The 25,813-nt window shown below is 47.9% G+C and overlaps 1 protein-coding gene across 2 annotated transcripts in view; it reads left to right on the top strand.

The window, feature by feature from the left end:
* LOC147633617 (endoribonuclease Dicer homolog 4-like) overlaps nucleotides 1-25,813 on the top strand; it is a 156,892-nt gene that overhangs the window by 101,354 nt on the left and 29,725 nt on the right. For both annotated transcript variants that reach the window (XM_086806748.1, XM_086806749.1), the window contains 7 exons: nucleotides 1,649-1,914; nucleotides 2,000-2,262; nucleotides 20,674-21,104; nucleotides 21,225-21,325; nucleotides 21,474-21,706; nucleotides 21,798-22,007; nucleotides 25,299-25,754. In XM_086806748.1, coding sequence (XP_086662874.1) covers nucleotides 1,649-1,914; nucleotides 2,000-2,262; nucleotides 20,674-21,104; nucleotides 21,225-21,325; nucleotides 21,474-21,706; nucleotides 21,798-22,007; nucleotides 25,299-25,754 — 1,960 coding nt within the window. The remainder of the gene's footprint in view (nucleotides 1-1,648; nucleotides 1,915-1,999; nucleotides 2,263-20,673; nucleotides 21,105-21,224; nucleotides 21,326-21,473; nucleotides 21,707-21,797; nucleotides 22,008-25,298; nucleotides 25,755-25,813) is intronic.

The raw sequence follows: 25,813 nt of genomic DNA on the forward strand, positions 1-25,813 counted from the left end.
AGGAAGGTGGAGGGCTAGCCCTTCAGGTCTCTCACCTTCGCATTTCGACAGTACCAGTCCCAATCCCATATACTGATCATTGGACTCCGGGTTCGTGCAAGAGATGGGAGATATGTACCTGCATGTAGCTTGGCACACCTGGAGAGAGAGATGTAGTTAAGCCATTGAAGGCACGCTCACTCCACTTGCGGAGTCCATCAGGAGCATTTGGCTTGACATCATTCATACCCTCCGCAGCCAGTAGGGGAAGTTGCAAGGTGGCTTTGACTGCATGTGGAAGTGGTGGGAAGCCTTCTTGAGGCTTTGGCGGCCTAGCCCTTTTCTCATAGATAGAGTGAGCCCACTTGGCACTATAGATGACCTGTGTGGTTATTCCCTCCCCCTCCCCGTGTATGAGATAGTGTTCTTCTCACAGAGCGGCCAGCCAAAGGAGAAGTGCATCATTCTCCACCCCTTGATTCGTTGATCCTCGCCCCGCACGAGGCAAGTTTATATCTAGCCCTTCGTGGTTGTATTTAGCCCTTCGTGGCTGTTTTTTGTTAACTAATAGAAGGATCTTTTTCCCAGAAAAAAACAAAAGGGGAGTTGCACATGGACATGATTTTCCCTTGCAGCTGCCTGTTGGCAAGTTCCAGGGGCGTGAAGAGGGCATCGTCAAAAAGCCCCATAAAACAAAAATATAAAAATAAAAAATGAAAGAAAACGAAACCTGAAATTTGGGCAAAATAGGCTCTAAGCCTACAAAAAGGCATTGTACTCGGTAAAGCATTACATCAAGTAATCAAATCATTCATTGAGTCATGCAATAGCTTTGTCACCTCTCTCTCTCTACAATTCACTTCTCTCTCCCTCTTTCTCTCTACACCATGGCTGTCTACCACCCGCCATAGCCTGTGTGCGCACCCTGATTAACCAACAACTTCTGGCTGCATGGCGTCAAGGGGACAAGTTCACTAAGCCTCTACACCCCACTTTTTAAACCATTCTTATCTCAAGAACCCACACCAATCTTAGTTTTTGATAGTCTAACAATTTGGATACCTTCTCCCATGTAGGACTTAGCAAAGTGTCAGTAGTGCTGTATAATTATACACTTTTTCTAGGGGAGATATCTCTAAAGGGCAGCTTTAATCTCCAAAGAAAAGAATGGAGCAGGGAGGAATGATCCTCACTTCCATGTCTCCTCAGAAAAGTCTTTTGGATTTTCCTAATGTCATTCCAGGTGCTCTCGGGAGATTCTTTGTACCCAAACTTATGCTCTATATAGTAACACGTACGTTACCGATGCTCATAAAGATTTATAATGTACATCTATTATGGCCTTTGTCGTCAAAGGTATAGTAGTTGCTCCAGCCTGCATCAATAATGTTTTCTGAAGATGCTTGCCACTTGTGAATTGGAATTTCAGTGTCAACTTTGTAAATTACCTCAAGCTCATGTCCACAATATGTGATAGATTGCAGTGCTTTAGGCTGTAATATTTTGATAATCATTGTCCTTGTCTTCCCCACATTGATAGACGGCGCATTATACTCTTATAAATATTCCAAGATATGTACCATTTTTGTAGATCCTTGTGGCTGAACACAGAAACATAACATATCTGGATACATGAGTACTAAGAGTGTAAAGTTGTTTACTTTGACAGATTCTATCATCCACAGCCTGCATTCTCATACGTCTCAGAACCGAATGGAATCAAATGTGACATTTTGCTTCCTTCAAATGCACCCATTCGAAGGGTTGTAGGAGAACCTTGTGAATCAGAAACCGCAGCAAAGAAGGCGGCGTGTTTGAAAGCTTGCAGTATACTACATTCAAAAGGAGCGCTGACAGACTACCTCTTACCACAGACAAGCATGATGGATGATGATGTTGATGTCTCTCATCACCCACGCAATGTCAAAGAAAAATGTGGGTAATTTCTATGCATTTATATCTGTTATGAGAAAAACTCAAATCGGAAGCACTTTCTTATGCTAGCAAGGGTTGCTCACAGCTGCAGAGCTGCAGGAAACTATTATACCAGCCATTTGGCTTCGGCAAACTACAAGCAGCTCCAGTGTGATGTGCTTACAGGCTTACATGCTATCCTTTGTTGCTATTCCTGATGACAGAGAATATACCAACTTTGTTTTGTTGCTCCAGTCACCTTTGCCTGAAAAGGCTGCTAATCTTTGTGAAACTCTTCAATTGCGTCATAGAAGGGCTGTTTTATGCAGGCTTGAACCACTCGGAAAACTCTTCCTTAATCAATCACAGGTACATCAAGGAAAGATAAATGCTGTTAACAATAAAGCAAACAAATATCTATTGGCAGCTGCCCTTCGGCATTTATTATCGTGTTGATTACCTGCTTTTGATTGAATCTTCAGCCAATCCATGGAGTTCTTGTTTTTCATTTTTCTCTTCTAGAAATTTTAACAAAGGCAGTTTGCCTTGATGTGAAAGGAGGAGGACAAATAAAATTTTAACTGCATGAAAGTTCGTGTGATTTAAATATGTAAATATGTAGTACAAATATCGAGCTGGAGATCCCCCACTGTAGCCTGCGCCTGTCCTCATCACCAACGCTGCCACTCCCTTCCGCCCTCGTCATCGCCTTCCCCTCGTCCTTTGCCGCCACTCCTCCCCGTTCGAGCTCTCCTCCGCTGCTTCCCTCTGCCCTAGATTTCTTCTCCATCCTTGGTCCCCCTCTCTCCCACGTCTTCTTAGCAAAGGTGCTGTTCTCGGGTTGTTTTTGCTTTCGGCAAAAGTTGGCTTCTCGGGTCGTTACCCTTACAGGAGGACTTCATGGCAGCCGCTCCATTGCCACCCCTGTCATTTTTCCGAAGCGGACCTCCAGCTGCTGGCTTCTACTATTGCTTGCCTTCCTTGCGGCCGCTTCCCTGGTTTGCAAGATCGTAGGGAGCCGCCTATGTGCGGACAGATTCAGGATTTGCTCCAGGCAGCCCTCATTGGTGAGCTGGGCAAAATCACCGATCTCCATTTTTTTGGACTTGGCTACTCTCAGGTGGAGTTTGACGCACCCACAGCGGCAGATCGTGTGATGCAACAAAGTCCTGTTGTGATACGCAAGGCTTAGGCATTTTTTCGCTAGATGGCACCATGGTTTTGACCCCACATCTGACCCCCTTGTAGGTGTCTAGTTACGTTCTGCTTTCGTGGCTTTAGAAAGGAGTATCACCTTCTTCTTTGTTGGTTGGTCAGGTGTTGGGGCAGATTTTGGAGTCGGTTTATTGGCTGTCATGTTCATATTCCTCCACGGTCAGGTGAGGATTATTACAGGCAACGCATTGTGTGGAATGGCTTGATCTTGGATGAATTTGGTAGACCTCTTGGAGCAGCCACGCATATCCAGTGTGCTGCCTGGGTGACTCTTCTACCCTCAGTGTTTGATTGGAAAAGGCTCATGAGTCTCATGGAGGACGAAAGAATGCTTCGCACCCAGCACTTGAGAGGCATTAGCCAGAGGATTATGCAGGTGAATGCAGCCATACCTAACCACTAGATCACAAGGAACCTGGTGGAAGGGCCTCATCACTTACGGTTTGGGATATTCTCAGGAACAGGGGTACCTATTCAGGTCATATTCCTCCCCACTTTTGGTATGGATGATGTACCGGTCTTCTACTCCATTCATGACAGATGGCTCCTGGAGGGAAGTCTTGAGCAGGATATCAATGAGGGGCTAGTGGTTCGGCTGGTGAGAGTGGTGGGTAGGGCAGGAAAGCACAGCTATGTTGATCCAACTCAAGTGATGGTTACAGACTACAATAGCACACCTTTTTGGAAGAATGAGAAGAGATGCCTACATTTGTTTGGTGCTATTGCTTGGTTGACACAATCAGGCCCGCAAATCAGGTTTGAAGGGAACGATAGAGATATGATCATGCGGGTTACCCAGGGAGTTGGTCAGCAGTGTAATCTTTAGGACATGCCAAAGTCGAGCTACGTATCTCCAGCATAGAGTTTGGACACGCCATGGGAGATTATTGCTAGCATCACAACATGGCACATCTGGAAGGCTATATGCAGTGAGGCCATGGAGGGCACTTTGGTTTATGATACCCAGTGCATTTGCAGGATCTAGTGTGATATTATCCACAGCTCATGGCCACTTAACCTTGGAGGGCAGCAGAGAAAAAACGTGGCCAATTTATGAGAGAATGGGATCATGACATCTTTTTCACTCGCATATGGGGTCTTGCTGGCAGCACAAGGCATCCAATTGGTTGAGATTTCTCCCTTGCTTGGCTTGAAATCTCCCTTTTTGTAAATTTTTTTCAAAAACTTAATAGAAGTCTCTTTTCCGGGAAAAAGAAGAAGCAGGGATGGATGTATCTTTGCACAGTTGCTAGGATGATTGGGGCCTGGGTACGGGAGCTACCACTGAGGCAACAGTCCAGGGAAAAATCTCGCTCATTTGTGCTAATTAATGGAGGCGCCTGTTGCCAAACAAAACATCTCCAAAGCAGTGTGGAAAGCACAAAGGCAAGCCTGCGAAGCCTCTAAAAATATAGTAGTATCATCTGCTAAAAAGAGTCCAGTAACTCCTCTATGCGAAGAGGCAACCTGAGGCCCGAGACCCAAGACCCTTGGGGTAACTCTGAGGAACTTACTCATTGCCTCCACTACTAAAAGGCAAAGTAGTCGACAAAAGGTCTGGGATCCAAGACGACGCAGGATGCTTCTCGTGTTTCCTTTGAAGTGCAGCCAATATGCGTCCGATAGTTCGCTGATTGTCTAGAGCCTCTTCTTTCTTTGACCAAGGCAACAGAATAATAGTAATGGCTAGTCCTTTCTTCCTATTGGTTACTACACATGGTAAGGATGTTTTAGCTACAACATTTGCATCCAACTTAATGTTGAGTAAGAACTTCTCAACCAAGAGTTGATGTTTTTCATCAACTTGATACAAAACATTAACTTTTATGAAAATTTGATATTTTGTATCAAGTTGATGTAAAACATCAACTTTCTATACAAAAGATCAACTTTTTTACAATACGTGATGTTTTGTAGCAACATTATGCAAAACATCAACTTCCCACAAAACTTGATGTTTTGCATCAACTTTGATGCAAAAACATCAAGTTTTGTGGAAAAGTTGATGTTTTGCATCAACTCAATGTAAAACATCAACTTTTCTATTTATTCAAGATACTGGGCTTCAGTCCCTCCTGCTTAACCATAATCCATTGTACCCTAGCAAGTATGATAACACCATGGCCAATAACATGAGGCAAAAGTGATGCTGACACTGAAATGCTTATCCCACCTTTGGTCACCTGTGCACCATACCAAAAAGTGTGTCCAGAGAGAATCTTAGCAGTTTTACCACACTAGAACATATGCAATTTGTGCTCCTGCAGAAGCAACACATCCATAGGTCCACTTATAATGGAAGGGTGGAGCCGATCCTTAACAAGGCGCTTCCTACTGCGCCTGGGAAGCCTCCCTAGACCTTGCACATTCCATGAGATAATCCTCATGGTGGTAAAGAGAGGGTTTTAGTTCCGGACCTAAGAAAACGGTTGGCCAGAGTCTAGACCCGCCTCTCGTAATGTTGTGGAAGGGGTTAATCCTTGGAACAGAGTCCAATGTCATTATGTTCACTCAATCCTTAACTCTGCACAGTCTTTGCATGCATGCACAATGCATGGGTGCCCTACGGGACACTATGACATAAATCCAGTTGCACATCCTGGACGGCCTGATAAGATAGCAACATGTCCTATGTATCCATACCAAGTGCATGCTGCATATTGTCCATCCCAAGTAAGGACTCAACATAGTCATTCTGCCCTGATGCAAGATCCTTCTGTGAGGATGACTCTACAAACTCATCATTCTGACCCAATACATCATCACTATGTACATTGTCTTCGGGAATTGTCTTCGGGAAGGGCCTCATCTTGTGCCCCAACATTCCCACCTGGAGGGCTGCCGTGAGAGACGACCCACCACTCCTGGTGAAAGGCTAGCCGAGGTGGAGCAATAGGCTGTCGCTTGGGGAGCGCGTTTGCGCGGCCTCCTACAACCTTTAGCCCTAGGGCAATCCTGCACAAAGTGGTCCACCTGTTGGCAGATTCAGCACTGGTGAGGTCTACCTAACGTCTCCATACGTTGCTTCAAGGCACCATTAGGTCCCCGAAGTAGCACAAAATCATAACACTGTCACAAGCGGCCGAGCCAACACCATAACCGTGGGAACAGCATCAGCCGAGGCAGTGACTGCATGGGCAGTAAAAGTGGGAAAACCTGGGATGGTGGGCATCTGTAGGACCAGCCCAATGGCTTTCCCAATGGTCTCGAACAATGGCTTTCCCATATGCATGAAGAAGACCTAGGAATCTGAGTGTGATAGGGTAACGGTTCCGGACTTCTTCGATAAGGTCGAAGTAGCTAGTGTACGGTAGGAAGAAAATCTTCCTTGGGCCCAAAGGGAAGGGATTGCCCTTGCTTCTAAGACTGCCTCATCTGCATCAAAGTCTACTTGGAAGAATCCTCTCCAAGATGACACTCATTGGAAAAATCTTTGGCTCTCACCCCTCCAGTATCCAAGCCCCCGCGACTAGGTACTAGCGGTGTTGCTCCCTACCCCTATTGGGCCTCTCTGGAAGGCATCCTTTGTCCAACAATCCTTGCCATAGAAGGAGAGCGTGAATCTCTCTCATGAGGCTCTCTTCAAGGGGTGTGTTCTACCGTCACAGCACCCTTTTTTTGGGGGGCTGCTCAACCATGTTGAAATCCCCTCCAACTATCGAATGATCTACCTGGGCGAGGTCTATGATGGTGTCCCATGAGGCCACCCTCTTACCTGCCACATTAGGTGCATAAATATTCAAGATTCCCGATTTCAGACCCTCATGCATGGCCATAATCCACTGGGCTCTGGTAGGTATGATATCAATATATCCAATAGCATGAGGCATAAGTGACGTTGCAACAGAAATAAATACACCCCCTTTGGTCTCATCTACCGAAGTGCAGCGAGAGAATCTTACCAATTTTACCACATTGGTGCCTATCCAATAATTTGTGCTTGTGCAGCAAAAGCACATCCATAGTTCATTCTGTAACAACAAGATGGAGTTGGTCCTTCATGAGAGGCGCTTTCTCCTGTAGGTGGGAAGCCCCTTGAGGCCCTGCACATTGCATGAGACAATCCTCATGTCAAAGATGTGGTTTTGGTTCCGGACCTAGGCAAATGCTTAGCCAGTGTCTGTGCCTGCCTCTCATAATACTGAAGGAGGGGGTAATCACTCTTCATGTCTCCACATGTGTGCAATACATGAGCACCTTGCAAGGCATCACGACCATATGCATTATGCCTTATGAAAGGTCGACATGTCTTGGTGTGCATCTACATGATCCCCCATGCCATGGACATCCTACATACTATCCAACCCCAACAGGGAGGACTCAACAAAGTCATTCTGGTGTGATGCATCATCCTTCTTCGAAGATGACTATTTGTGGGTAATGCATGATCCTGTGTCCCAGCATCCTCACCAGGAGGGCGGCCATGAGAGACAACTCCCCACTCCTAGCGGAACACTAGCCGAGAGATGGAGCCTTAGGTCGTGTCACCTGAGAGGCGCATTTGTGCCGTCTCCTACGACCGTTAGTGTTAGGATAATCCCTCGCAAAGTGCCCCTATTGGTGACAGGCTCGGCACTGGTCAGGTCTAACTGCAAGCGTCACTTCAACAGACTGTTGGACCCCGGAAGCAACACAAAGTCCTCAATAGTGAGTCCACGAGAAAGCACCATAACCTTGGGGGCAGCACCCGCCAAGGCAGCGACGACCTGGGCGGCAGAGATCAGCAAGCCAGAGATAGGGGGCATTGGTATCGGCCGATAGACGTGTGGAGGATGTGGGAATCTGAGTGTAAGAGGAAAGCGGTTCCTGTCTTCTTCAACATGGTCAAAATAGCTGGTATAGAGCAGGAAGAACATCTTCCTCCAGCCCAATGGGAATGGGTTGCCCTTCAACACCTTTGAGGATGCTGCATGAGCATCAAAGTCCACCAGGAAGAAACCTCTTCCTAGTAGCCTCACATCTTTGAAGTGGAGTGTGAAGTCGGAGGGCAATGCCGCAAGTACCCAATCATGGGCCCGGAGATGGCACGGTTGTGACCCGAAGATTGTGGCAATGAGGGTCGTGTTGGTGTCTTTTTCGATCTCAAGAAAAGGATTGCAAACTCAGCTTCTGTAAAATAAATGTTTGTCCAGCCAGGGGAGGATTAGTTATGATGCGAGTCTGATAGAAAGAGGACGACTTGAACCTTGATGCAAAGTGTTTTGTACTGAAGACTGCATGGGAGGACAGATAGAAGCAGGGAATGCAAGAAGAAAAGGGCGGGCAGCGAGGCAAGCAGCAAAAGAGATCAGGTGGCAAAAGAGGATGGCAGGCATCACGAAAAGGGGAATGCAAGCCACAAAGGGGGGGGCAGCACGGGCAGCAGAAAAGCGTGGGCAACAGAGGTGGGGAACGTGGGCAGCAGAGAAAAGAAGCGGGGGCAACAGAGGCGGGGGCAGCTGTTACCAACCTGAACATTTCCTAGTATGAAAGGGGTCTAGTGGACTCCTAGACGTCTAAATATTTGGAAAGTACAAGCATCGGGAATGGGGGATTATCCAATACAAAAGATCAAGTACCTAAAGCTTGCTCTAGGTTCCCCAGATGGCTTCTTGGACACAGAAATGGGCATTCGAGCTCAAGTGTCAAGCATACATGGCGAGCTCCCAAGGATTTGGGAGAGATCTAGTATTGAAACATGGTTCTACATGGTGCCCACATACATTTCTAATAAGGTGGAATACAACTTGCTCAAGCACCCTTGACAAAGGGTCTACGAGTTGAGATATTTTTAGAGATGAAGTATATATATGGGTGGGAACCATCTCTTAAATTGGGACATGTTGCACAACACAGGATCAAAGTGAGACAAGGGCCTCACACTTGTCACCTAAGCTCTCCACTTGTCATTATAGCTTTTACTTGCCATTCTAGCTCATGAGAGCTCCAAATCTAGAAATTGGAACCTTCTCTCTTCATTTGAGTAGGCTCTATTGCCGCAAACTATATTGGCAACTCTTCTATATTCTTGGTGGTTCTCTACTCCAAGGTTATGGCGCTCTACCACCACAAGAGGCTGCCCTCTCTCTCTCTCTCTCTCTCTCTCTCTCTCTGCGCTTCACTCCTGCTTCGCTTCACTATTCGCTTCGCTCTCTCTTTCTCTCTCTCTCCCGCCTCACTGTTTGCCCCCCCCCCCCCCCCCCCCTCTCTCTCTCTCTCTCTCTCTCTCTCTCTCTCTCTCTCTCTCTCTCTCTGTGTGTGCAGACATTGTATCAGATCCACCATGATGTAACTTTTGGGTCTCATAGGTCATTATGGCCTTTTGAAGACGTTAATATAACATTTCTCATTTCTCTCTCTCTCTCTCTCTCTCTCTCTCTCTCTCTCTCTCTCTCTCTCTCTCTTCGCTTCGCTGTTCGCCGCCATCTCTCCCGCCTCTGTTTGCTTCGCTGTTCGCCGCCATCTCTCCCGCCTCTGTTTGCTTCGCTGTTCGCCTCGTTCTTCGCCGCGCTCTCTCCCACCTCTGTTCGCCTCGCTGTTCGCCGCCCTCTCTCCTGCCTGGGCTGGCTCGCTATGCTGGCCCGTTCCTCTATCCTCCTCTTCCCGCCCACCCTTCCTCAGGCCTCCAAGGCAGCAACATAACTCTCTCTCTCTCTCTCTCTCTCTCTCCACCCTGCGTGTGGGAAGTGCTGTAGAGTAAGTTCGCGGAATGGCTTCGAGTCTCCAAGAGAAGCTCGAGGCCCTCGAGACGGCAACGAAGGCACTAATCAAGGAGAACAAGAAGACATCCGATTCCAACCTCAATGAAGTGGAGAACAAACTACACCTGCACATCATGGCCCTCGAAGCACGGGTCGCGGACCTTGAACAAGAGAACACAGCAGTCAAGGAGGAGGTGAGTGCATTGAAAGTGGAACTGGTAGCCGTCAAGAACATCGAGAAGGAAGAAGGGGAGATCAATGACAACACTCTCACGGCCATCAAAGAAGAGATCTCCAACGAGATCACAATGGACATGGAGGGAAAACTCGAAGCCAAGCAGTCAGGATGGGTTGAGGTGGTGAAGAAGAACATCCGTAAAGAAGTGAGGGAGGATACTCAAAGGGAAGAACACCAAATCATTCACACCACCATTGAGGAGGAGAAGATGAGGCATGCCCGCCGCCTCAACATTCGGGTCACAGGTATAGCCGAGCACCCGACTCCACTCCTGAGAAAGATGGACAGCTTCTATGCATGAAGCTCGGCTATAGGGAAGAGGACCCTCTCCCCTTCACCAAAGCATGGAGAGCCGGGAAAGACTCAACACGCAAGCGAGCCCTCATCCTACAGTTTGCAAGAGAGACGGAGAGTGTCACCTTCATGAGAAAGAGGGTGATTCTACGAGGATTACAGGGAGATCCCATCTATTTGGATGACGACCTTACAAGGATGCAGATAGAACACACGAAAACATGCATGCCGAGAGTCCTACAGGCTCGGAAAGAGGGCAAGAGCCCATTCTATCGCGATGGCCGTGTCATCATCGATGGCAAGGCCACCGATTAGTGCCAGGCGGCCTATGGGACATCAGCTATGGAGAAAGATTCACAGATACACATAGCAGTTTGGAACTGCAATGGAGCACTTTGGACACATCGTGGGAGGATGGAGGAGGTCATGGAGGGATGGGACATCATACTACTTACAGAGACGCACCACAGCCCAGAGAGGGGGCTACCCAAAGTAGAGGGCTATAAGTGGGAGTTTACATACAGGGGGACCGCACGGCAGAGCACATCGAGAGGATCTGGAGGTATAGTGGTACTCTTCAAGCGAGAGCTACACGGTACTCTTCAAGCGAGAGCTACAGGAGCGCCTACAGGTGGTAGCACGTGACCAGGAGGCTAGATACATGTGGATTAGACTGCAGCTCTCAGCAGACAGGGTGTTATACATTGCTCTATGCTATTTCTCTCCTAGAGGATCAAGATATGCCATGACAGTAGAGGATGAAAGTAGAGGCGAGGAGGAGGACACATGGCCATTGGGAGAGTCACCATATGCAGCTCTTTCAGATGAGATCATACACTACTCCAACCTGGGGGAAGTACTCCTTATGGGGGACTTCAATGCACGGACACAGAGCCGACAGTGCGACATTTATGATTTCGAGCACCGCGAGGTGATGCACACACTAGAGGTGGAGGACACGGGAGCCTGCAGGGTGTCAGAGGACATGGAGACAGATAACACGAGATATGGTCATCACTTACTTGAGTTGGGAGCGCGACACCATCTCGTTATTTATAACGGGATGAGACAGTGGCAGGATTCAGGAGCACTGACATGCTTTCCACGATCAGGGGGGGTAGCACAGTGGACTACATCATGGGGTCCATGGAGACCACATAGGCAGTGACATCTTTCATCATCCCCCCTTGTCCTATTGGTGCAGATCACACGTACCTCTTACTGTCACTGGCGAGCTCCACACTAGCACCCACACAGTCCACACAGGCATCGCATACAACCTTCTACTTCACCCATGACTTGGCAGACATATATGAGCATCATGTATATGACGGGCTATTCTAGATGGATCCCCTGTCACCTCTAGACACACTCACCACCCAGCTGTCATCTCTACTACATACGGCTGCCACCCGCACCCCCATTATACACACATTGCACACACAGATGGATCTGGGAGCATGCCCGAGAATCGGTGGTATGATGATGAGTGCAGAGAGCTATATAGACACCTCCGGGCCCAGAGAGCACTTGGGACCATTACACAGAGACAGGCGAGCCGACAGATGAGGATCCTCACATGCCGTAAGAGGCGTGCATATGAGGAGGCACAATACTGGGATATATACCACCTACTCATGAGCAGAGATGCAGCCATTGCATGGCATAGGATGAGAGAGCCTCGCCTTCGTACCTCGATTGAGGATCCACACACATGGCACACATATGCAAAGAGCCTCTACCATATCCCTCAGTAGCCGCCCATACCACAGCCATAGGAATCCCGCCCTACCACCTCTACTTTCTTTACCGCCTCGATGGTAGAGAGAGCTATCTGCCAGTTACAGCATGGGAGATCGGCTGACCACATAGGTATACAGAGTGAGCATCTTATTTATGCAGCTGACACACTGGGACCCTTTGTTGCTCACCTCTTTAATAGGGCACTAGTGGAGGGTCTACCAGCTGAGTGGACTATGCACACCATCGTGCCTCTCCACAAAGCGGGAGACATGCTAGACCCCAGCAACTACAGGACTATCATGATTGGTCATACATTGGCCAAACTTTATGGCGCAGTGCTCGAGGTAGACTTGAGCTCATATGCAGAGAAGGAGGGACTGCGAGCACCAGGGATTCCGACGAGCTTTCTCCACTATTGACCATATACTCACTCTGAGATGTCTGATTGACTAGGCTAGGGCGCGGGAGAAGAGATTATACTGCTGCTTTGTGGATTTTCCGCAAAGCATTTGACACGGTGCCACGAGAGAGACTCTTCCAGCGCCTACAGTCATTGGGGATCCCATCAGAGATGGTTTGGGGGCTATCTGATGTTATTGCTAGCACCATAGGTGTGAAGCAAGGATGCCCACTCTCTCCTACACTATTTGGGCTATACATCGATGAGGTGGCTGACTTCATTGGTCACGGTGGTGGGGATGGGGTAGACATCTCAGGTAGCACAGTCCACATTATGCTATATGCAGATGATATTATTCTGGTCTCTGAGTCGCAGATGGGACTACAGCACCATCTCCATGCCTTCTGCACACAGAGGGGGCTTACAGTGAACCTTGGGAAAACCAAGGCCATGATTTTCCACACCTCAGGGCCGGTTTGACGACAAGCCATCTTCACACTACTAGCAGGACAGGTAGAGGTGGTAGACTCATATGTGTACCTGGGGATTACATTTACGACTCGGCCAGGAAGATTTACTATGGCACAGGCAGCCAGGGATAGACTCACACGAGGGTATGCAGCTCTGGCCATGCTAGAGAGACAGTGTCACCAGGCACACTTCCAGGAGCCCCGCACGAAGGGGTGGTTGTTTGACATACTAGTCACCTCTGCTTTGTTGTATGCTGCAGCAGTATGGGCACTTGGGCTCACCACCTCCACATGGTCTCAGATAGAGAGGCCTCAGATTCTTATGCTCTCACGGATGATCCGCAGCAAACCCTCCGTCCCACATGACATTGTCGGACGGAGTTTGCTGCACCTCCTATGCTAGTAGAGGCCCTCTTCCAGACGATCTGCTTCATACAGAGGATCAGAGATATGCCATAAGATCGACTCTCACATAGAGCTTTTGAGGCGTCCAGGCAGCTCGCAGAGAGTGGAGATAGGAGATCATGGTATTCACAGATGATACAGTGGCTCACACAGCATGGTCTTGACATAGATCACCTGCCACCTTTCGAGTATGATATACATGCACCACACATCCAGCTCTCTCACAGTGAGAGGAACAGAGTCCTTCGGCAGGATTTATGGCAGCGATACACTCAAGAGACTTGGATTACACCTAGTCAGCCTCTACCGCCGAAGATGCTATACTACAGAGATCAGTTTATGCGTATCTTAGCGGATGGATTCATACAGAGACCTGGATACATGGATGTGTGCATGCCTCACAGTGCCCGAGTGGTGATTGGCCACCTCAAAGTGTCATCACACGGTACACCAGCTTGAGATTGAGGCAGGTAGGGCAGCACCGATCCCGAGGGCAGAGAGGCTATGCAGACTATGCTAGGAGGAGGTTGAGAGTGAGGAACATTATGTATGCAGATGCAGAGCATATAGTGTCATTAGAGAGATACACCACCATCTTCAGTGGACATCCCTCACTCCGCCAGATCATGGAGTCCGCAGACGAGCGTAGATTTGGCCAGTTCTTGCTAGAGACACAGCGCCACAGAGAGACTGCTACGGACTCATACCACGGGGAGAGGTGGGTGACAGCTCCAACTCACTGATTTCTTCCAGAGATCTATCCCAGTGCCTATTCTGACACAGGAGGGGGTTACACTTCAGTGCGCTACGAACCTTCGAGCCAGACGGAGACCGAGAGTACCAGGCTATCAGACTCCCAGACTACATACTCACACCCGGAGATCATGCTCCGAGGTATTTTTGCCTCGCCATCGCCTATGTATCACATATTACACCCCCATTATGGTACTGGTTACTCAGAGCCCGCAGGAGACAGAGGACACCTGGCTTTCGGACTCCACGCCTATACTAGAGAGAGATGACAGAGATCAGAGCTCAATTTCACAGAGAGGGTGCGGAGCGACTGGCTCGCTTCAGAGCAGACCCAGGCATGTTCTTCAGGGAGCCGTGGACACCCCCTTCATTGATGTATACCATTCTATACCCCTAGTATGGTACAGGATGGAGCTAGCTAGGTTGCATATCATGATTGTATACTCCATGCATATAGCTTTGCATTCTCCTAGTAGTAGAGCTCCATCACCTCCCCCACTCATTGTATTTATTGCACACCCAGATTCAGCTTTTTTAGTTCAGTACTTTTTCATTGTGTTGGGATGACAGAGGATACCCCACACAAGCACACTGATTTGTCTCATAGGCCGAGTTCGGTCTTTTGGAAGACGTTAATAAAATCTTTCTTTCTTTCTTTCTTTCTCTCTCTCTCTCTCTCATTGGCCTCTGTGCGCTCTATTCGCCGCCACCCCTATTCGTTGTCGCCCTTGTGTGCTCTGTTCGCCGCTCTCTCTCCCGCCTGCGCCCTTGTTTGCCACCGCTTCTGTGCGCTCTGTTTGCACCCCTGTTCGCCACCCTCTCCCACTTGCGCCCCTGTTCTTTGCCGCCTCTGTGCGCTCTGTTCGCCGCCCTGTCTCCCGATTGGGCTGGCTGTGTTCTATCTGGTCCCAGTAATGTAGAATGTCGCTACCCCGGACTAATGGTTGAACCCTCAACCAGAAGCCACCCCCGCCCTTACCCCATCGCGCATCAGGCCGGCTCCTGTCTTCTCCCGTGTCCTTGACCATAGCTTGGGTTAGGTGACTATGACAATGGTGCTCCCTCTTGAAGACAGAGGGAACAAGATCAAAGAATAGGCTCAAAAGGCCCTTTTAGACCAAAAGAAACTGATAGACAGGACATTGAACCAGCATCAAAAGGAGATTCATGCTGTCAGGACTGAGATTCAGGGCAAAGAGGAAATGTACAAATAGCTGCAAGCTGAGATGCAACAAGAGATGGAAGCCTTGAAGGATGCATGCATGGAGAAATGTATGGAATTATGCAAGGAAGAGGCGCACACGTATGGCAAATGGGAAGGAGAGCTAGCCACACAAGAAGCTCTTGCTCTAGAGATTGTCCAGTTGCGAGATGCTAATGCCAAACTTGAGGCGGAACTAGAGAAGGCTAAGAAGGCAATCACAGCAAAGATTCAAGAGGCCAATTCAGGATTCCGGGAGGAGCATGCATGCCTCCGAAAAGACATGGAGGCAACCAAAGAAGAGGTTGCAGAAACCTCCAAATGGGTTGAGGTTGTGAAAAAGCAAAAAACAATCCACACCCCGAATGCCACATCCATCATGACGGCCACGCTTGAGGAAGAGACGCGTCGCCAATCTAGGGCTCTACATGTGCGAGTAACAGGCTTGCAAGTGGGCAACTCACCAAAAGAGGATGGTGAGACTTTATGTAGATAGATGGGCCTCACTGACACACCTTTTGTAGATGCTTGGCGAGCCGGGGAAGGACTTGACGAGGTAGAGGCCTCTCCTCCTCAAGTTCAAAGATACGGAGTCCCGTTTGGCTTTCTTGAAGAAGAGGGCCACCCTCCGAACCACGAAAATATACCTTGGAGATGACCTCATCCCCCTACAAGTGGGAACATAAGAAAGCCGGGATGGTTCAGGTTATGGAAGTGGACGCAAGGCAGGAAAATGGACCGTTTATCGTGATGACCGAGTCATCTTCACCAAAGGGTTATACATGGGAATCAGCTTTCAGAGGACAAACACGCACCACTGGGGGGGGGGGGGGGGGGGGGGGGGGGGGGGGGGGGTTGCGTGGCTCGGGAGGAGTGGCATGCTTGTTTCGCCCTCATTTGAGAGGCATGCTCACAATGGTTAGACACGATGAGGAGTCTCGTTTTATGTGGATGCGATTAGCCAGGCCTGGCCTGAGAGTGATGCATATTGCAGTATGCTACTTCCCACCAAAGAAATCAGAATATGCATGCAGGTTGACAGAGAAAGGGGAGACTCCCTGTGCCATTATTTGCTCAGACATTGCAGAGTTCTCCCAGCAGGGAGAGGTCCTCCTATTAGGAGACTTTAATGCACAGACAAAAAGGGAACAAGTGCAGACATATGACTTCCAGGGAGATGCCATTATGTTGTCAGAAATTCACTTGGCTGAGATGGGCCTCCAGAGGGCCAACCAGGATATGGGGAATGCAACATCATATGGTAGACACTTCTTGGAGATGGGGGCTATGCATGAGCTGGTTATATATAATGGGTTGTCTAGATGGCCGCAGTCGGACAGCCTTACATCTTTTCCGCATGGGGGAGGCACTAGTACGGTGGATTTCCTCATGGGATCTCCCGCCCTAATACCACACATCTCAGACTTCAACATCCCTCCTCCCCCCATACTAGCTGACCACGCATTACTTTCTTTCACGATCTCATGCCCCATCGTACCGCCCACACCCACACCCCCTGTCACCACCTTCACCCGGATTCATTTCCATCCATGATCTTGACCACATCTATGAGGACCACCTCTCCCGCCACATTTCAGCTCTCAACTTATCCCTCCCTATCTCCACCATTACATCCCAACTTTCCTCCATCATCCATGACTCTGCCCATGCCAGCTTCCCCTACACCACATGCTCCACAGCAAGTTTGCCAGTGGGATCCCAACCCCAAAATCGATGGTATGATGAAGAGTGCAAAACCACCAGGCTTCGCCTCTTACATGATAGGGAACATGGGTTGATTTCAGCACATAAGATGCAACGCATCTTCCATACATCCACTCGCCGAAAGAAACGGGCATTTCTTGCCAGACGAGAACAAGAGTTATACCAGCTCTTTTTGAGCGAGGACAACTCAGAAGCTTGGCGCATTCTAGAAGAAAAAAGAGCATCTACACCTATCATAGATATGAGCCTTTGGGAAGCCTATGCACGACAGTTGTATGATGTGCCAAACTAGCCTATACCACAAATGTCACACATCCCTAGGCCTACATTATCTTATCTCTTTGATTCCCCCAAGGTCACTAGGGCTCTTAAAAAGTTGCATAATGGGACAACAAAAGATCATGAGGATCTACATGCGGAACATTTCGCCCATGGGCACCAGGTATTGGCTCCCATTCTTGCCAGTCTTTTTAACAGAGCACTCTGTGAAGGCTTCCCACCCTCCTAGACTACCAACACCATTGTCCCCATCCACAAAGCAGGAGATCCCGCGGACCCTGGTAACTACAGGACTATCATGATTGGTCACACAATGGCCAAAATCTATGGGGCAGTACTAGAGGACATGATGAGCTCTATGGCAGAGAGGATGGGAAACAGAGCATTAGGCCAAGTAGGCTTTAGGAGAAACTTCTCCACGCTGGACCATATCTTTACTTTACAGGCTATCATAGAGGAGGCTAGGTCCTCAAAGAGATGTGTATTGCTGCTTTGTGGATTTCCGCAAAGCCTTTGACTCCGTCCCTCGATCTTGTCTGATAGGACGTTTGCAAGAGTTCGAGTTCTCACATGAGATGATATGGGGTGTGATGAGGTAGGACTCGGTCGAGTACGTGCACCCGGTGGGACCTCAGGAGATATATGTAGCACTATTGGGGTTAAGCAGGTCTGCCCACTCTCACCTACACGCTTTGGCCTATACATTGATGAGATCGCAGTATTTGTGGATAGTTTCGGAGGTAGAGGTTCACCATTGGCTCAAACAGTAGTGCCCATATTGCTATATGTTGACGACATTGTCTTGATCTCCGATTCAGCCGAGGGTTTACAGAAACACTTAAATGCATTGGACAGATTTTGCAGGGAGAGACCTTACGGTCAATTTGGGCAAAACCAAGGTTATGGTCTTCAACACATCTTATGCAGTCGCCTCATGATTTTCTTTCATATACAGAGATGCCCCAGTGGAGATTGTGCAGAAGTATGTGTATTTAGGAGTCACTTTTACAGGCCCTTTGTTTTGCATGACCACAACTGCCACTGACCGACTTGCGAGGGGGCACGCCTCCCTAGCCCGTATGGAGAGACAGTGTTTCCAGGCACATTTCCAAGAACCCCGCACTAAGTGCTGGCTCTTTGATACTCTAGTACGACCAACGGCTATGTATGGTGCAACCCTTTGGGGGCCAGGCCTAGGGAAGGATCACTGGAGGAGCATAAAGAGGCTACAGGTGATGATGTTGTCACGCATGATCAGGAGTAAGCCATCTGTACCACATGACATTCTACATGTAGAGTTTGGGATGCCCTTTTTCAGACTGTCACTTATATTCAGCATGTATACACGCTTGACAGAGATCGCCTCCCACGACTAGCACTAGAGTCCTCTATGCAAGTATACGGAAAAAGAGAGAGGAGCGATTGAGACTAGTTGGACTGCCCTCCTCCTCAGCGACACGGCCACCACCATTACCGACACATGCATGGTACTCTGAGGTAGTGGAGTGGTTTCATGCACATGGCATAGATTGACTGTCTCCCCCCGTTTTAGTATAGCTTGGATTCCCCATACCTTGATCTCTGATGTCAGGAGATCAACCGGATCATCCGGTTAGATCTACTCGGGCTACACATACACGGGACATAGGTGTCTCCGTCAGAGATTGATAAGAAGTGTGAGTTCTACAGAGATCACTTCTTGAGACTCTTCGAGGATGGATTCTTTGAGATCTCGGGATACATACAGATACACATGTCACATGCCATGTGTATCACGATCGGCCAACTCAGGGTATCCTCCCACTTCCTCAAAGTAGAGACTGGCAGACCTTAGGATATCCCACATGAGGAGAGGACATGCACAATATGCATCATAGGAGTAGTATAGGATGAGGCCCATTATATGCTCAGTTGCCCGGCTTACTATGAGATACGAGGGAGATTCCATTGCCTCTTCCGAGAGGGATTTGGACCACTCACACGGGTGATACAGTTTGAGGATTAGAGGTTCTTGGGCATGTACTTGATGGAGTTCAAACGACACAACGATGTAGTGTTGAGGCAACATGCTGAGAAACAGCCCCGGCTCCGACAGGACACCTCACAGAGAGAGCCATCACATATTTCATTGTGGTACATACATCCACATGAGAATCTATTGCCCACAACAATTCCTCTACCACGACATCAAAGCCCACCACCTATACCCACGCTCCAGCTCCACGCGCGAGAGGAGTTCTTAGTGACAGAGCTCGATCCATTCTGTGAGCCAAACATCCCCGACCCAGAGTATCAAGACCCTCCGCCACACAGAGACGGATTCGTGAGGTTATCCGCTGACATGTCATGCTCCCATATCACGAAGGCGTGACATTCACTCCACCATTAGATTGGTTCTGGCCGAGGCGGGTATCGACACTAGCTGATCATAGCATATCTCACTCTACATAGGATCATCTGTTGATCACATGTACTATCAGATATTTTCATTTTACTTTTTCTTTTAGTTTTCCATGGCTCAGTATATCCATGGTACCATTGTATTACTTTTGGTCTCATAGGCCCTTGGGGTCGGAGGGAGGAACTGGACTCCATGATCACATGCGCTGTGTAGTGTTCTCTTGTCCTACGTGCTCTCTCGCAAATTGTTGCTACCATGTGTTGGTGAAAAAATAGAGAGCAGATGGTAGGAGACATGGGTACGTGAGAGGGTAGTGTAAGTTGTAAGTCTACACCGACAATCACATTGTTTACAATACTGTATTCATATGCATTGGTATGGAAATCTGGTCAGAAATGCCCATGACACTATGTACTTGATTCTCCCAAGATCAATAAATTTTATTTGAGGGAGGGGTTGGTCGTTCCGGCCAGTATTGTAGACCACCCCCAATTGATATATCCAGACATACTGCCCAAAGGAGAACCACCACCTGAGTGTGCGGGGCAACCAACCCTGCTACATTGGGTAATAAAATACTCCTAGGGTGGGGTCGGCCCATTCCGACCTCCATATGGTGTCAAATGTGGACATCTGTCTTTTACAGTTTTGTGGAATTAAGTGGCTTATGTTTAAGGTTGTGGGCAATTTATGTGTTTAATTGCATTAATGCTCAAGTGCTTAGCGAAATCCCCTCCGGCTTGCTAGGAGTAACAGTAGCGAAGTGGTAGAGAGGGCAGCAGGAGAGGCGAGGGGCAGGCAGAGAAGGATCCAGGTGCATGGCAGCAGCTCACGTATGGGGAGCTCTTGACCAATATACCAATATTTTGAATTTCAAATTTCTAAGATCTTTAATTCTCCTTGTGCCTATCACCTCTCAACACTTAAGTCTATGTATTTGTCAATGAAAATGTAACATGTTTGGCTTGTGTTGCAGGTAATTCAAGCAGAAATTTTTCAATCAATAGTTTTTTCTGTCCTGTTAGATCGTGATCTGGAGCATTCAAAACTTCCAGAATTATCTATGGCAGATTGTGGCTGGTATCTACTATTGCCACTTAAATCGACTCAAGGTCTCAATACAAGTCAGGGCCAGGAAATTGATTGGAATAAAATCAGTAAACTTACATCTGCTAGAGATTCAAACCATGATGTAGGCATGTCGAATGATGTTCATTCCAGCTCTGCTGGTGCCTCCTTGCAATTTGCCAATGGAAATGTTGATATAGAGGAGGTTCCTGGTTTGTTGGTCAAGACTATTCGTGGCAAGGATTTGTACTGTATCATTAATAGCTTCACCAATCTAAATGCAGATAGCCCCTTTCCAAATGATCGGTACAAAACCTATGTGGATTATTTCAAAATCACGTAAGACTGAGTGAGAAGCATTTTCTCAATACGTTGATACCCTTTTTAACCTTCACTTCAACACTGTTTTCTCAAGACATGCTGATTCCCTGCTTAACCTTTCTTTGCTTGTGTGTTCAGGTATAATCATGAGATATTGCACAGAGAACAACCTTTACTGAAGGCTAGATTTTTAAGGGAAGCTCACAATTATCTGCAAGATAGATCATCAACGAAAAAAGGTACTAGTCTACTAAGAACGCTGAATTTGTTTTTCTCATGGATTCTGTATGTGTTTTCCACTTGGTTTCTTGATTGTCTACATGATGAAGTATGTGAAGTCATTTGTGTACTAGTAAGTAGTTTACTTTGTTTTGGATCGCCAATCAGATCTTAGGAGCAACAATGCAGCAGAAGGGTCTACAGAGCTGGACAAATCACTAGTGGAGCTTCCACCTGAGATTTGCAGCATAAAATTCTATGGTCTACATGATAGTCTTGTCAATACTGCCATTATTCTCCCATCATTTATGCACAAACTTGAAAGCATTCTTGTTGCAACTCAACTGCGTGATTTTTTCAGCACACAGTTTCCGGAAGGATCCCTTGTTTCTGTTGAAAAGGTGGGCCTCTGAGCTCTCGTACTTAGAAGTCCATATCATGGAGCTTTTTGAGTGTGAGTTTTTTTTTTTTTTTTTTTAAATGCTTGTTCAGGTCTTAGAAGCACTTACGACACAGAAATGCATGGAGAATTTCTCTTTGGAAAGATTGGAGCTTCTTGGAGATTCATTCTTAAAGTGTGCTGTCAGTTGCCATCTATTTCTTGCTCATGATGAAGCAGATGAAGGTTTTCTAAGCTTGCAACGTATTCGGAAAATTTGCAATGCTTCACTGTTCACTCTTGGGAGCAGGCATGGCCTCCCTGTATGCGCCCCTTTTCCTAACACCAATTTCATTATCATACTGCATTGTGGCAATCTTTTATTTTTAAGTCTTGCAGATGTTTTTTCTTTGGACATTGCCTTTGTATCTAGTCTAAACTGGCTATGTGGTTAAGGCTGCATTTTGTACATGTACGGAACCGCACAATCTGTACAGTACGTTCTGTACAGGTACGGATACTCCTCATAATCTGAATTTCCAATAATATTATTATGTTCTGCTGAATTTACAAAAGTATATGGAGGGCCGCAAAATCACCCTAAAGACAAATAGGGAGATCCTCCATAGCAAAGGACAAAGTATGACCCTTCCAATATGGCTGTAAAACCATTCCTGTCCTAGAATAACATCAACCCTATCTAGATCCATAATCAAGAAATCTAGGACTTCTATATAATCTTGGATGGAGATTGGCAACTGAGAAGCACGCCCCCAGCGAACTATGTTGCCCCCACCTGCACCTCCTCTCCTCTCCCCCCCCCCCCCCCCCCCCCCCCCTGCCGCTGCCCCAGCTCCCTCTGCGCCCCCTCTTCCCGCTTCCGCTCCCCCCTTTCTGCCTGCGCCCCTCCCCCCCTCTTCCTGCTTGCGCTCCCCCCTTTCTGCCTGCCCCCCCCCCCCCCTCCCTCTCCTCTCGCTCTACCCCTACTTGTGCCTCCCACCTCTCTCACGCTGCCCCCACCTTGCCCCCTCTCTCTCACGCTATCCCCTACCTGCACCCCTCTCATAGGTCATTATGGCCTTTTGAAGACGTTAATATAACATTTCATTTCATTTCATTTCTCCACCTATGCCCCCCCTCTCCTCCCTCCGCTCCGCCCCCGCTTGCCCCCCCCCCCCCCCCCCCCCCCCCTCTCTCTCTCTCTCTCTCTCCGCACGAAGGGGTGGCTCTTTGATACATTAGTGACACCAGCCTTGATGTATGCAGCAGCGGTTTGGGCACCAAGGCTTGCAGCCTCCACATGGGTACAGCTGGAGAGACCACAGATCTTGATGCTCTCGAGGATGATACGCAGCAAACCATCCGTCCCACACGACATTATTCGAGCTGAGTTTGCTGCACCACCTATGGCAGTGCAGGCATTGTTCCAGACGATCTCCTTTATATACAGGATGAGGGAGATGCCCACGGAGAGATTATCCCGTCGAGCTTTTGAGGCATCCAAACAGCTGGCCGAGGCTGGACACACTGGATCTTGGTATGCACAGATGCTACAGTGGTTCTCACATCATGGGATAGGCATTGAGCGGTTGCCACCTTTTCAGTATGATCAGTCTGCTCCACGGGGTTACCTCTCTCTCAATGAGGGGAACAGAGTGATGAGACAGGACATATGGCAGCGCTACATACAGGAGACATGGACAGCACCAGAGAGCCCACTACCACTGAAGATGTTGTATTACAGAGACCACTTTATGAGCATCTCAGGGGATGGGTTTATACAGCGACCGCGGTACATGGATGTATACATGCCACACAGCTCTCGTGTTGCTATTGGACAGCTACGAGTCTCATCACATCAACTAGAGATAGAGGCTGGGGGAGTGGCACGGGTTCCCAGAGCTGAGCGGATATGCAGATTGTGCCACGAGGAGGTGGAGACTGAGGATCACTTTGTATGTAGATGTAGAGCCCACCAGGGGGTCAGAGATAGATATGCAGGATTGTTTGAGGAGCACTCTTCACTACATCAGTTGATGGAGGCCTCGGACCAGCGACAGCTTGGCAGGCTACTACTAGAGCTTCATAGTTCTCGAGAGAGACTCCTCCAGACACCCGCTCCCACTAGGGGTGGGAGACAGTCCCAGCTCACAGATTTCTTCCAGACAGCCATGCCAGTGCGCCAGCTGATGTACCACGTGGGGTGACCACACAGAGAGCAGAGGAATTGAGAGCCAGGAGGAGACCTAGACACATAGAGCACCCCGACTCCGTCACCGAGAGATAGCAGCTATCCGAATGAGACACCAGATGGAGACACAGGAGAGGCTAGCTCGCTTTCATTCAGACTGAGGGTACATGTTCACGCCATTCACAGCCTCAGCATCGGCGATGTATGATATCTTATATCCCTCTTATGGCAGTGGATGGTGTTAGACATAGATCTTCATAGCATGCTTGTACTACCCCTTTAGCATATAGAGATGCATCTTGCCTTAGCACTCCATCCACATCCCCACCCCCCTTTATATTGTTTGTATATGGGCTCCATCGCTCCATGATGATTCACAGTTGTATCCAGACACATGCATACTTTTTCTTTTCTTTCTTTTCTTCATATCTCAGTTGTAGTACCCTTTCCCCCCCTCTTACAGATACCTTCATTGTGACCGATGGAGTTCAAAGTATGCTTACTCTGGAGCTGGGAAATAGTGGTGACACATTGAGGAGAAGATCTGCGCCCACTTACCGCGCCTTCGTCCTAAGACTAACTATGACTACTCCCCGTCGAAACCCATTGTGGTGTCATTTAAATTTCAGCATTGCTATCTCATTTGGTTTTGTGCGATTTCATCTTGTTTAGTAGTATTAATAGTTTAAGTGTGTGACAAGATTGTGCTCGGCCCTACTTGGGGCTATTACATAAGTGATCGTTTGGAAGAGGGCATCAGGAACTAGGGGCGGTGCTCCAAACTTTGCGAGGACGATCTCATGGGGCACTGAGTTCTTACTCCTAATCACGCATGAGAACATCATAATGTACACCCTCTCTATCCTCTGCCAATCCTCCTCTCCCAAACAGCCACCCAAAAAGAAGCTCCATACATGATGGAAGGCCTGACCAATGTGTCAAAAAACCAGGTCTTCATGCTCTGTTCTTGGAAATGGGCTGGAAAGGCTGCCTCTCCAACAGGGCCATGGCTGCTATTCTATAGTCATCCGTGCCTCTGTGGCCAGGTGTAGGATTAAAATAGGCCTTGTGAAGGGAATCCCCTGACAGAAGGTGAAAAGTGGAAGATGCCCACAACATCCTTCAAAGCTATCAGAGCAAAGGATGAAAATAAAATGGAACTGTAAAGTAGGTGAACATGTGAATGCCACACATGGTGGATACAGAGACTTCACTGAATTTTTCCCATGGGATCAGCAAATTATTTTGAATCACACGATATTAATGCCTCTGAATCAATAGTGCCAAATGAAACAAGTCAACATACTTCTATTAGTCCGCATATTAGACATCTGGCTCACTTTTAATTTCAATAGCTTGCATACACTCTGATTAATAAGTTTGCAGAAATGATTCTGGCCTTGAAATTTGTTTTTCTCGGCAGGGGTTTATTCGTGATGGTCTGTTTGATCCTAAACACTGGGTAGCGCCTTGCCACCCTAGCAAATCTATATGTCATGAAAGCAAACTTGCGGACCTACATGGAGAATCAAGTGAAATCAAGGAAGGCAAAACGTTCATCACTTGTAATAAGAGACACAGATGGATGCAGAAGAAAACAGTTGCAGATGTTGTCGAAGCATTGATTGGTGCTTACTTAGAAGATGGTGGTGAGCATGCTGCTTTGGCATTCATGAAGTTCATTGGAGTGGAAGTAACTGCAGACGCTTCACAAATATCAAAGATACAGTCTACAAGCCATAATAATCTAACCCTTACCACAAGGATCAATATTGAAGCACTTGAGGAGCTGCTTTCCTACAAGTTTACACACAAAGGGCTTCTTATTGAAGCGTTTACGCATGCTTCTTTCACCAAGCATTTCGGAAGATGCTATCAGGTGTGCTGACTTATCAATGTGTTCTTGTTTTTGTGTACCTTCGCTGATGAGTTTTGTTG

The sequence above is a fragment of the Cibotium barometz genome, chromosome 12, assembly GCF_041138505.1.
Source record: "Cibotium barometz isolate CiBa-2024 chromosome 12, ASM4113850v1, whole genome shotgun sequence".
NCBI lineage: Eukaryota > Viridiplantae > Streptophyta > Polypodiopsida > Cyatheales > Cibotiaceae > Cibotium > Cibotium barometz.